This window comes from Notothenia coriiceps, unplaced genomic scaffold (genome assembly GCF_000735185.1).
Source record: "Notothenia coriiceps isolate Sejong01 unplaced genomic scaffold, NC01 NC01_scaffold00018031, whole genome shotgun sequence".
In the NCBI taxonomy this organism is placed as follows: Eukaryota; Metazoa; Chordata; class Actinopteri; order Perciformes; family Nototheniidae; genus Notothenia; species Notothenia coriiceps.
This window is the reverse complement of record NW_011350732.1, coordinates 1-13,785: the sequence shown is the minus strand read 5'-3', so window position 1 is coordinate 13,785 and position 13,785 is coordinate 1. Positions and strand designations below refer to the sequence as shown.

The 13,785-nt window shown below is 41.8% G+C and overlaps 1 protein-coding gene across 1 annotated transcript; it reads right to left on the bottom strand.

Moving 5' to 3' along the window:
- Nucleotides 1–3,801: 3,801 nt before the first annotated feature.
- ccnd1 (cyclin D1) lies at nucleotides 3,802–9,514 on the bottom strand. Its single transcript, XM_010777347.1, has 5 exons — nucleotides 9,060–9,514; nucleotides 7,519–7,734; nucleotides 6,401–6,560; nucleotides 6,080–6,228; nucleotides 3,802–5,977 (listed from the first exon to the last, which is right to left on the bottom strand). Exons 1-5 carry the CDS (start codon nucleotides 9,255–9,257, stop codon nucleotides 5,822–5,824), a joined length of 879 nt encoding a protein of 292 aa, XP_010775649.1. The 5' UTR covers nucleotides 9,258–9,514; the 3' UTR covers nucleotides 3,802–5,821.
- Nucleotides 9,515–13,785: the final 4,271 nt, after the last annotated feature.

The window sequence follows — 13,785 nt, the reverse complement described above, 5'->3', positions numbered from 1 at the left end:
GTGTGTGTGTGTGTGTGTGTGTGTGTGTGTGTGTGTGTGTGTGTGTGTGTGTGAAACTACCCCCCACCCTAATAAACTCAACAGGCAATATCACAAAAACTTGACTGAACTCACCTGCTACAGGTAGCAGTAGATTCAGGACTCAAGACTCAGAGTGTGATTACCCAGATAGTTTAACAATGCAACTGGAAATGACACAGAGAATAATGTAGTAGGTATCTATCTGCAATAATATTGAGCAGTTCAGACTAGCTGACATAATTTCCTGTGCCCAAATATGCAAAATCGCGAGTAAAGCTGCTCCAGAGCCACTATTTCAATCATACTACGTCATCGAGTGCCGCAGAAGGACTGTTCCAATGTCCAGCATACTTGGAATTCTACCGAGCCCGGCGTACTTCGTTTGGAGAAATGTCGAGGCTGCACATGTTTAGACTCTGCGGTCTTAAAATCCCCACAATGCTTTGCGCACGGACCAATTTCCCCAAATCTGTGGCGGAAAATGTAAGGCGGGGCCTCTCATGTGACGCACACCTGCACACTTGCTAGCCTGTTCCACTCTTTGTTTTTGTAAAGCTGACCGTTGAGCGGCCCGACCAAGCAAGGAGGCAGAGGCAGAGAGTTCAAATATAACCCGGTGTGGGCATTTATTTATCATGTGCACATAGTCACCAGCCTCAATATGACTGTCCTCCCTGAACACAGTCAGCAGCCACAAGGATCTCACCACACACTACCTGACAACACAGACAGGGAAACAGAGCCTAAATACCCACACACTAATCAGCAATTAGACACAGGTGGGGGGGGGGAGGAGACCACACAGGGCACCAGGTGAACATAATTAGAAGTAACGGACATGGGGAAAGGGAAACACTTTTCAAAATAAAACCACATGTGCAACAGTACAAGGCCCGAAGCCGTCAGTTCCATTTTCCATGTGCCAGGAAGTATTCTTGCCTCGCTTCTGAAGCAAGTGACTCGGAAGACATGTGCTACCAAGCAAGCGTACTCGAGATTGAGAAACACCCACAGACAGGAAAAGAACACTAAAAGGAACAGTAGAAGAAGACAGACAGGAAGTAAACAGTAAAGGGAACAGCAGAAAAAGACAGACAGGGTGTTATTTTTTTATGAATTCCTGCCGCACTGCACATTATCCCTCCCGCAACACATTCTTAAATGAAGTATTATTTAGTTGTTGGCTCTTATTTTTGACATTGTTTAGTCATAATGACTTCGGTGGCTATGCTAACATGCTCCATGTAATACAAGATAATCTTTTTGCAGCTAGAACAGGTTACTCTGGCCCCTCAAGGTTACAATTATGAGGCAGGTGTTCCAGGACAGCAATTGATTTGCAACTGTAGATCTCAGGCAGGTCCTAAGATTCGCCAATGAGGACAAGATATTTGTGTTCTGTTTCCTCCACTTTCGTATCGCTCGAGTGCCTGAGAAATCTGGCTAGGGAGAGCACGGTTGGACCGGTGACCCATCGCCAACAGGAACAGGAGGCTGGTGTGGTGGAGCAGTAGGTGGGCTTACCAGCATTACAATGTCCCAGAGTTGAGGGCAGCATAACTCTTGCTACGAAAATGACTGCGACATCGGCAGGATTAACATAAGCTTCAGAGCACCAACAGCACAGCTGCAGACGCTTACATCAACAGTTAGGTAGGCCCTGGCTTCTCTCAATCGGACCTGTACACAAGCTGTAGGTGTAGAAGTCTTCATTCTGTCTGTCAGAGTGGTACAGGTACCTGGGCTGAGAGGTTCAAACCCAGGACAATGGAGCCTCCTCCTTATGTGTGCTGATTGTGTGCTGAGTGTAGTGTGGCACAGACAGAAGTGGAGTAGGAACTTTAACCAAGCCATGTTTGGAAACTGTTGACAGTCATAAAGTCAGTATTCCCTGAAACCTCAATGTCTGCAGCACAACGTACAACTGCTTTTTGATTCTTAGAAGATTTTAAGTCTAAACAAATATACCTTTTGTTATAGGCTACTTGTGAGAATCCAATCATGATTGATGTTGGAAATAGGAGAGAAAGAAACATGCACAGTGAAGCCATAAACACAACACTAAACTACATCATATTGTCTTGAGCTCTGGGGAGAATGTTTATAGCAGTGTGTGAGTAGCAGTGTGTGTAGCAGTGTGTGTGTAGCAGTGTGTGTGTAGCAGTGTGTGTAGCAGTGTGTGTGGAAGTGTGAGTAGCAGTGTGTGTAGCTGTGTGGGTTTTGTCTTTTTCTTCAGACACATGCAAGAAGAAGGGATGAAAAGAAAAAACTATTTTAATGCTTTTGATTTTGATGATACATTTCAGAATGGAAATCTTGAAACCTCTTGTATTTGTATTGTGTCATTTTCCTGTCATATTTGATCAAATCCTGTTTAATTTATAATGAGGTGTAAATTAAACAAATTTGGAGCCGGGAACCATGTTCCCTCATTACATTCGGTTGTTTACTTTTTCAGTTGCATGCACACGTTGCGCTGCTAACAATTCTCACTATAGATGACCAGTTGCGTATTAATCAGTGGCTGAAAATAGTCCTAAAAAAAAGCACTTAATTCCTCTGTTGGAGTAACATTCACTTTAACTACATCAATAAACTGTTTAAGGTTATTGCTTAGCAAACATTTCAATAAATGTTTAATTTAATATTACTATAACCATATGCATCATTTATAATGGGGACATGTCCCCACCACTTTGCATTAGGATCATTTGTTAAAAATGTTCTGAAAGTAGCTTGCACAAATAATTGTACACTTTGAGAACATGTACAATTGGGTGGACTGTTCACACTTTTGGGGAGTATTTCTGGTAACCAAATTGCGACACGTTTAATATTAGTAATAATGTAATAGAGTGCTGCAGTGTAGCATAGGGACTGCACAAGTTTTCAAAAAAGTGTTGGAAGCATATGTATGTATGTTATATGTATTTATTGTTTGTGGGGGGCGCTTAATACAGTAGTGTTTTTTAAATCTGAAAAATGTCCCCACAAGTTTTTCTTACAAAGTGACGCATGACTATAACTACATTACCAAGATGTTCAACAAAATGGTGTGAAGAGATTTGCTCCTTTGTCGCCAAGAACAGACAGCCGTAGTCCATCTAATTCATCTTTTTATTGTGTAGTCGACAAGGGTTGCAGACAACTGGCATGAAGTAGACACAACTGTGTGGAATGATTTGTAACAAAAAACAGTCTATGGCTTACCGAGCACGACACTGAATCTATTTATAAACTCATATCAACTCACTGACAGGTTGAAAATTGGAGCAAAAAGCTTTTTTTATAAATATAAAAAGGGGCCACTATGGGCCTAAAGGGGGATAAAGTCTCTTTCACGAGACAGCTTAACACTCAACAGTTATACACATCCCATTTTCTGCTATGGCACCAGTATCAGAGCATGGCCTGGACGTTCCATCACAATGCTTCCTCTCCAGCAGGTTGAACAGAGCGAGTAGGCACTGAACCCAAATAGAGTAGAATAAGGACTAAACAAATATAAAGACTACAAATTAGAGATAAATCTTGACTGTCACATGAGGTATTGTGGATCAAAGCATTTCTGTACATCGTCTCATTTTCCTTGTGTTTTTGGAATATTTCGGAAAATCATATTATGAAACTATAAACAAAAAAACAGATCACATAGAATCTACATAAACAAAACAAATGAGGATGTCAATAAAACAATTTTCTATGAGAAAATTCAAACCTAGAATGGCAGTATATTGACATTTAAAAAAAACACCAAAAAGGTAGCAGCAAACAACAAGAGAAAAGCATCATTTTTAATTTATTACGTCTTTTGTCATCTGTTTTTCCTTTTAAACACGTAGCTGGGATTCATTCTTCTATAGCAGCGGATTACAAGGAGTGTTTCTCTCCTGCTCTCTATCCATAATGTACAATCAGAAACCTGGTGTAGAGTTCCTACACACCGTGACACACTTCCAGAATACTTTTAGCAGAGAGCCTTCCTGCATTGTGTCCATCACATATAAAGCTTACATGAAGCTGGTGGTGACATCGTTGCCGTCCTGTGTAGGAACCCTGGCTTCAACACGTCCTGTGTAGGAACCCTGGCTTCAACACGTCCTGTGTCGGAGCCCTGGCTTCAACACGTCCTGTGTAGGAACCCTGGCTCCAGCTCCACAGCATTAAGACCCCCCTCCCTGTTGAACCCTGGCTCCAGCTCCACAGCATTAAGACCCCCCTCCCTGTTGAACCCTGGCTCCAGCTCCACAGCATTAAGGCCCCCTTCCCTGTTGAACCCTGGCTCCAGCGCCACAGCATTAAGACCCCCCTCCCTGTTGTGCCTTCACCCTTTTGCCACTTGTTGCCGCCTCTGCACCCCTCGGTTAGCTTGCCTGCTGTGCTCTCCACATTTTTTAGGCAAGTCCCCAAGAAACGAAGCCTGCGTCTTTTATTTTTGTGCAAAATCATAGTCTCAACACTCCTCTTCTTTTTCTTTTAGCTTCATGCCCTTCCAAGATTCCATGAGCGGTATTTAAACTGAGGTAGCGTGAGCGAGGAGACGATGAAGAGCAGGGTTTGAGTTGGAATCATATTTCTGGCTGCTCTGGAGGCAGATAGTTCAGCAGTAGGTGGAGACACAGATAGTCTGAAAACTAGAAAAGGAAGGCTTAAAGAAACAATAAATAATATGTTTAACTATATAAAAGGAAGAATAATTTTTTACTATGAAAAGAATACTCCTTTTACTTGGACTGGAGCTTCAGATTCTGGCTCCTCACTTACTTTAGAGCAGCGTGTGAAACATGGGTTGAACTCAAACTCAGATTGTTGGCAGCTGCAGAAAGCCGTGGGCTCTATGAGTCCCATGACATTATCAAGCAGCATGTAGTCTTGTTTCTGCCATAAAGCTCAATTCTTCTTCCATTAGATGAAAAATATTCTGCAGCTGACTCTTCATCGTCAAGAAACCCCTGCTCCACCCCCCATTATATTTTGTTTTACAAACGTAATCACTGTGATTTTTTTAGGTGACCAGCAGTGCTGACCAAAAGTGCTTTTTTTTTGACAGAGTTGGAATGGTTTGGGTTTGACTACACAGAGAAGAACAGCAGACTGTGGGTGACTGCTCGTGGATCTCCTCCCGCCTCCACCCCAGCAGGCCACTGAAACACAGCCTCTTACACTACACTTGGTTTAAAACACAAACGCTTGGAAGAAAAGAGGTATAAAACTCATTGAAAAAAGAAATCTAAAATGATATATCATAAAGTGACTAAAGATAAGCAAGCAGGGATCAATGAATGTTTGCACTGCAACAATACAAACATTGGAGCTTGGACAGGAAGTCAAAACATTAGATATACCAATAGAGAAATGAAAAATAAGAAATGTCTCTCAGATTTCATATTCAGACCTGAAGACACAACAAGGTCCTACTGTACATGACACTTTGGGATGTTGGGTCAGCGGTCATTTCAAGATTCCTACTTTGATATGTGAGGGAATGAGAAAGGATCTACTAAATAGTTGTGTGGCTTCAGCTCCAGCCCACGCAGGTCCTCAGCGTTCTGTGTCTTTTTTCTAGTACATTTCTGTAGTGTTCATTTATTTCCCCAGAGAGGGAGGGGACACTGGCAGGAAATGTGACATGGGAGTTGTTGCAGGGCGGGGGGACATGGGACATGTCGGCCATGATAGCAGCCCACCAGGAAGAAGGAGGAGGGAGGGGGGGGGGCTGAGGTCAGCCCGCCATCTCCACCCTCTGTCGACAACGTTCCCTCCATCATCAGGTCATCACACAACACCTTGGTCAGTTGTTTCAGATGTTGATGTCTCTGACATCTGTGGGGGTGCAGGACAGGTCCACGTCCTCGTCCACACGTTTGGTTTCCGTGGAGCTGCTGTGCTGCTGAGCCTGCCGCAGGCTGGACTCCAGCAGGGACTCGATCTGCTCCTGACATGACCGCAGGCAGTCCTGCAATCACAGAGGAAACACTGAGCAAACAGCTTCATACTACTAACAATCTGTGCAGATAGAAATATAGGTTTGGGTTTAGAACAATGTATGTTTGCATACCGGGTCACTGCGAATAACCTGAGACAGGAAGTTGGTGAGGTTCTGGGAGGACAAGGAGGCGTCATGGCTCTTCAGGTAGAGACCTTGAACAGCTGCCACCACGCTGCCCGCCGCCACCATGGAGGGAGGACTGGCAATGAAGTTAACATCTGTGGGAACAGCAAAAAATCTGTTTTGAGTTCTAATTGGCTACAGGAAAGATCAACTGACTACAGAGGAAACAGGGAATGAAATACTAAGACGGATCAAGAAGTGTAGAAATGTATAAATAAGTCTCAGTATACTGAGGAGACATGAGCAGTAGTAAGGCCGGTGTCGTACCTGTAGCACAGAGAGCAACAAAGGTCTGCGCGTGTTTCCTGAGGATCTGTTTGGTGGTTGGGTAGATCTCCAGCTTGGACAGGAAGTGATCGATGAAGTCGTGAGGCGTGACTGAAGCCAGGTCCCATTTCAGCTTGTTGAGAACCAGCAGCTCCATTCGCTGTGGATGAATCAGACCAGAGGCATTCACTCACACTGACCCACTTGTAGTACACAACAATGTTTCCTCCTTTCTCATCTGCTGTGTCATTTGGTCATTCGGCCTGCTAGCACCACTCAGTTCTTATATGTAAGATGTAAGTTATAGCTTACATTGTTGACAGCATCCTAATTAATGTTACCAGCTCTTTGTATCACTGTAGAGGTCCAAATACCCCAGATTTCGGCTTTCTCAGTAATGCATTTTAATACATGTATATGCAATTTACGACTATTTTCGCTCTTTGAAAAGTGCTAAAATAATTCATAAACTTTTTGAAATGTGCTGCATACTTAACTGCCTATACGTATGATATATATGCACAGTACCATCAATAATAGTAAAATCAAGAAATATTTTAATAATATATACAAATAAATAATAGAAAATATATCAAAACAATAAATGCATATCTTTTTTAAGAATAATAATGTTTGTATTTGTTGTGTGTAAACACAAAGGATCTGTACATTTGAATATGACTATATTATGAAGTAACCCTAACACAACCAATGGAAACAGCTGCACACACACATGTCACAGCAAACACAAAAGCAGAGTGTGTGTCTTCACTTCTTTGCCAACAGCCTGCACCTCTGTCTCACGGCCACTAGGTGTCGCTGTGAGTCAGTGCGTGTTCTGTTGGCAGTCACTGAGACCATTCATGAAATGAGAGGCCTTACAGTCACCATGGGAAAGTCTCAGACAGCCATTAGGCACTGCTGCACCAAACATACATTTACGCTCTTTCCAACCCAATAATCTATCTATGTCTAATCAATAACATATTTAGATTGTGCCATAATGCTGACATTGACACATCACAAAAGATGTGTGTTCTGGTCATGTGCTTTGCCCTGCTTACTGCATAGTTTACTGTACATGTTATGCAACATCCATGTCTGCAGAAGTCAATTACCAGCAGTTCTCCAGGGTGCACCGAGTTGTCCGTGTAGATACACAGTTTCTCCGCCGTTAAGGGCACGGTTTCCTTCATCTTGGATGCCAGGAACATGCATGTAGCTCCCAACAGCTGTAGTCTTGTTTTCCTGGTGGCCTCCACTGATAGAAATCTGTCCAAATAGTTCATAGCCAGCGGAAAAACCTCCTCCTCACATTTCTGTTCCTCGCAGACCTAGGAGATGAGAAAAGTAAGAGTTTGCAGGAAGAAAAATCCACATTCACATGTATTGTTGTACACAAGCTGTAGTCTCCCCCCCACACACTTTATCTTATTCCGCACAGCTGTTTGCATTCAATCGCCGTGATAGGCACAATCATCCAACAAATACATGAACAAGAAGTGAACATTTGATGCATTTACTACCTCAAGTTTGAGGTTTAAATATTCCGTTTAAATCGCTGTTCAAGGTAAAGAGAATTCACGTGTTGCATAAAACATTCTAAATAATGTGTTTTCTGTATTAAAGTTAGTAGGCCTCAGACTTCTGTAGTTAAAGAAAAGAGTGTGGAAATAGCGTGCAGTCAGTTCTGACGGAGACACAAAGGTGGCGTCGATGCAAGTTAGCCTCTGCAATTTCAACTTCGTCATCTTTTCATTAAATATTTAGAAATATTTAAAAATTACCAGGGTGTGTTTTATTATCATGTAAATGATCCCTATCATATGCCTGATCGGATGTGATTAGAATATGTCGAATTCAGACACATTTGAATTTAAAATAAATACATTTCTCAGACTGGTCTTCTTCACATGCTGTGCGACACTTCCTCTCGGCTCTCCGATGCACAATTTCAAAAATTAAAACAAAATATAAAACTGCAATGAATTACATCCAAAAGTTCATGGTAATGTTAATAAACACATATTCTATCAAATCCGACTGTTAAAATGTATTTAATACTTTTTCTCTTTTACAAAATGTCCTTTTTCCGGGGCGACCTTCACAGAGAGCAGCGGCTCTTTAACAGCAGAACAAAGTTTTCCATCCGATTTCAGAGAAACACACTGCACCAGGCACTCTTACCATGTCCTGTGATATACATGCATTTCTAAACCATTTAACAGACTTACTGTCATTGTTCCTGATGTTATAGATTTTTAATGTTATTAAAATCCTTCTCATATTCGACAACAAAGATGGCGTAACTGGCACGGGCCAGACTGCATACGTGTACATTGCTGTTATTTTGGAATATTTCCCCCATGTTATTACATTTGATAACCTTATGGAAGAAGCCGGCTAAAACATAATCAATAAAAAAGGTATTCATGGTGGAAAGGGATACAGTCTCGAGCCAATATCTCCTCTTATAGCCGAAGGACCACCCAGCACTCATGAGGACTTCACCGCGTTTATGTAACATGCAGTAAATGAACACACATCAGTTTTAAACACCTTTCATCCTGTTAGCTAACGTTATACGCAGATAATAACGAGACTAGCAACAAGTAAGCAGCGGCACTGAAGTTGAAAGTTAAAGGGAAGTAAGACCCACCTCTAACATCCAGGTGGCAACTATTTTCCTCATTTTGGGCACAATTTCTTTCTGAACACACTTGAAGTAGTTGGGCGACGGTAGGTAGTTCTCCTCTGCTTTCAGCATGGTGTTCAGAACTCTGTCGTTCAGCAGGTTCACGTCCTGGTAGGCTCTCCTGATGGAGTCCACCTCGCAGCACAGCAGCTGGTCCTCCATAGTACTTCACCTAGTAATATTATCTCCGCCGTTTATTAAAGGCTTAGTATCGCCCTATACAAATGTCCCTCTATTACTGAAGGAGCAGGCTACAGAACACAGAAAGATATATTCCTCTAATTTTGAATAATTTTAAATCACTTTCTTTCTCCTCGCTGCTGCTGCTGCGAGCTGTTGCTCCTCCGGTGTGCGCGAGCCGTCTGAAGCTCAGAACGCTTCCCTTCGAGAGACAAAAAGCCCTGACTCGCGCACGTACTGACACACACACACACACACACACACACACACACACACACACACACACACACACACACACACACACACACACACACACACACACACACACACACACACACACGCGCACGCACGCACGCACACACACACACACACACACACGCACACAAAGTTTGTCGGCGAGGGCGCGCTGAATAGGAGGAGGTGGTAGAGCGCGATGACGTCAGCTGTTGTTAGGAGGCGGGGGGATCAAAGAGACTGGCAGTCTGCTAGGGAGCGCGCGAGGAAGGGATTCTATTATATACATATATAAGGAAAGAGAGAGAGGGGATGTCCCCCCCACTCTCTGCCCCCTCCTCCTATAGCCTGGTAGCTTCTGAGGAGGTGGTGGGAGGTCCATGGCTCAGAGTCCACGGTGGAGGAGCTGCTGACCGGGGGGAGGGTGGCAGCTTGGTGTCGGTAGGGGGCGATAACGGCTCACACCCCTTCTTCCTCTTGTTCCCCAACACTCAATGAAAGCTCTTTCTACAAACTGAGTGAACATGAGGTGAGCACATGGGACAATAGCGCAGTGTGAAACTGCTGCTGCTGCTTTATCTATCTCCATTAATGTGTAGGCTACTCCAAATAACACAGGGAACAGGTTAGGATAAAGTCTCAGGATATGTCACAGACACTCTACCTATTTACCCAGTTACCTGTAATGTATACATTAATGAAAGGCAATGAATTGTTGTGCACCAGAAGCTCTGTAATGTAGTTAAATGAACATAAAGGTCACCATGTGGCTCCCTCAGACTGACCTAATGTGAGTCTGAGGTCTAAACAGTCCTTGTTTGAGGACTGGTGAGTCAACATCTGTACATGGGAACCCCTCTGTTTGCATATTAACTTTCTGATGTCAAAAGGTGATCGATCTATGTTATAGATACATATATAGATATATTTAGCAGGAAAAATACTGTTTCAAATTAGAATATGAAGGGAAAATGCTAACGTTTAAAGTTCTAACACACACACACACACACACACACACACACACACACACACACACACACACACACACACACACACACACACACACACACACACACAAACAGGAGGAGATTGGAGTTTCACCAATGGGAGGAATTGCTGTTACTAGGCAGATGTCGGCATAACTTTTCATGTGGGGAAAAGTTCAGTGCACTGGAAAAGTTGACATTGTTATTGATAACCCTATCAAAGTCCTTTGACGTTGTATAGTCATTCACATAATCAATATGGGCTTTATCTGACAGCACTGCTTTATATGGAGCCTACATCCCTGCTGCATTATTAAGAATGAAAAGAGGACCGTAGAATATATTAATACATTACTTTGAAACAAAGCATATCAATCAGGATATGAAGCCATGCATTGGGTTGCTTAAGTTAAAACCAGCATTTACTGTTCAGATATGAACTTTTAATCTAGTTTCAATATGAATTGGAGCTTTTCACATTCCTGGAATTCCTCCTGGGCTATTGGGTTGACTACCGTAATGCCTGCAGAGAGTAGTCCTCTGTGGAGCCTGCACTCACAACACATCCACACTGTGTTGCTGTGAGGGATCACAAATAGTGGATTCATCATTTATCTATAACTGAATTGATTCTCCCAGATGTTTACTTTTCGTTGACCTTTTCATTTCACAAATGTATTATAATGTAGTTTTGTTATGCGATTGAATCTTACAACTACACCTTTTAATTATCTTTCAGCATTTTACGAATTGTGTATTACTCAAGCATGTTATCTATAGCATATGCATGTCAGAACAAGACACTGAGGGAACTTGTTTTTATCAACATCTCTTCTTATTTCATTGTTTGAACATGTTTCCAAATGTGAGCAAGAGTGTTGTCAAACACAATATATATATATATATTTATATATATAAATATATATATATATCCTGCAGACACAGAGAGGGACACATAATTTGGACAGCTGAAGCCAACAGTAGTTGTGATCCACTTAATGTCCCCTCACATACGACTTGTCTCTTTCTCCAGCCATTCTCGTGCACAGATAGTTAGAGGCTTTCTATGGGAAACAAAGGGAGCTGGAGCATGTGACTTTTGCAGTGAGGCTCTTCTAGCAGCTTTATGGTAACAGGGGAAGGAAGTGTTTAAAGGGACAGCGGAGAGCTGAAGTGAAACCAGCAGGGAACAGAGTGGCTGCTTCAGACTACTGATCACATTACCACAGAGCCCACGGCTGAGAAATAAATGATATGTCAGGAGGACTGCCATTAACGACATGCAGGCCATTCCTTTTGGCCTGGTTTTCATTCACTGGCCGTGTGCTCAGAAATGTTCGCTCCATTCAACCACTTGTTGAATCAACTAAACTACTCAGCCTGTTTTTTCTTAATTCAGTCCCTTGATAAAAATGATAGATATCAATACTTGTACTGTAGGTTGTTGAACACATCTGACTATACATGCCCTAATAAAACAAAAAATATGGGATAAAAGTATAAAACTGCAGCGAAATGAAGCTCAACTCAGTCATCATCTTAGTTTAGCAGTAGTGTTGTTCTAACATTTGCAAAATAAGGCTGATGGGAAAATGTTTTGGTCCTGAACCAACGTTTTCACTAATAATCTAAAGACTAGGCTAAATTCATTTCAGTTCATCATGTGGGGAACGTGGGTATCTGCACCGGTCCATCCAATATTTGTGAAGATATATCCGGCTGCTGAAAGCTTTCATTCTTTGACTGATGATATCCTCAGATAAAGGCTTTTTAAAGTCTTAAATAAAGATAAGTGTTTTTATTTCTACATAAAAACTTTTATCATCTGAACGGAACCGATCTCAGGCATCAGACTGTGCTTCAGAGCAGGACTGTCCACATTTTATATCTCTTTGCCAACATTGTATGCAAGCTAATGCTGAAGTGAATGGTTGATTTAAGAGTTAATACCTCACCTATCAGGAATTTAAGTTTCCTACAGGTTACACTGCTGAAGTTTCCCTTGGACTCCACAGATAAAGGCGTTCATCAGTGCAGCAGTTTAATTATGTGGAACAGCAAAGCACACTGGATTCTATCTCGGTGCCTGTGGTTGTTCTTTGTGACTTGAATGAGTGTCACCTTGCTATGGGATTAGTTTTGTATCATACAGATAAAGCAACAGTTTCTCAGAATAAAGCAAAACTATGAATTCAAAAGAAAAAAAACTGAGTCAAGCAAAATAAAATAAATTTCAAAAATAAAACTATAAGTTGCAAACAAATCATTTGTGTAATCATGTAAACTATAAGTATTTTTTCTTTGTTTTAACATAGGTTTTTGTTTGCAGTTCTTGTTTCTTCTTTCTCAATGATCAGACTTTTGCTCTCGCTACAGCTTTCTCTTTTGCGCTCCCTCATTTAGTGGGAATGCTGTTAACAGCATTCCAACTAACTGTTCTTCTACGGACGAAAAGTTTATTATTCCGCCGACTTATTTTGCCGCGCTTTTTCTCCCGCATTGAACATCGCAGAAACTCCGTTCAAACATCAAAACGTTCAGCTCGGTCGGGAATCTATGGCTATTACTTTTGTCATTCATAACTTTCATAATTCCAGAGATACATCCCATAATTCATCACATTTTTAACATTTAACACTCTTGAGGGCATGAAGTGACAAAAACGTTCAACATGTCTCCATTAAAGCCCATTGTAATTTCAGGCAGATATTTCCTCACACAGCAGCAGCCGCACACCTTTAGTTAAACTGCCAAAAAGGCCACATTATTAACCCGAAAGTACACAAAAATTACACTTCAGATACTCAACTTCCTTGACATGCTTCACGTTTTGAAATTTCACAGATATCTGTTACGGTTCTTCCACAAAACGTTCACATGTAAGAGGTTTATCTCTCATCCAGAACAATGGAAACCTTTGATCTCTGGACGCCTCATTAGCTCAAATAAAAACACCTGTGTAATGGAACACGATGATGTCATCACTCCAACTGACATGGTTCAAGGCTCTTTCTGCATGTCAGTCTTTATGCATGACGGTGTTTTTGATAATGGATCCTGACCACTCACATTTGTACACTGTGAACAAATTATATTATTAAACAAATATATAACATAAATACAAAAAATACTCTAATTTAGTCTCTTTTCCAGCGCTCTTCATCGGTAACTTTAGCATTTCTGAGTGTCCTTGAACGCATCAATATTGGCAGATGCGTCACACCAAGCCCGGGAGATTTATTCTGCTCTGACTACTGCTAGGTAAGTTCATGTATCCATAAACACCTGAA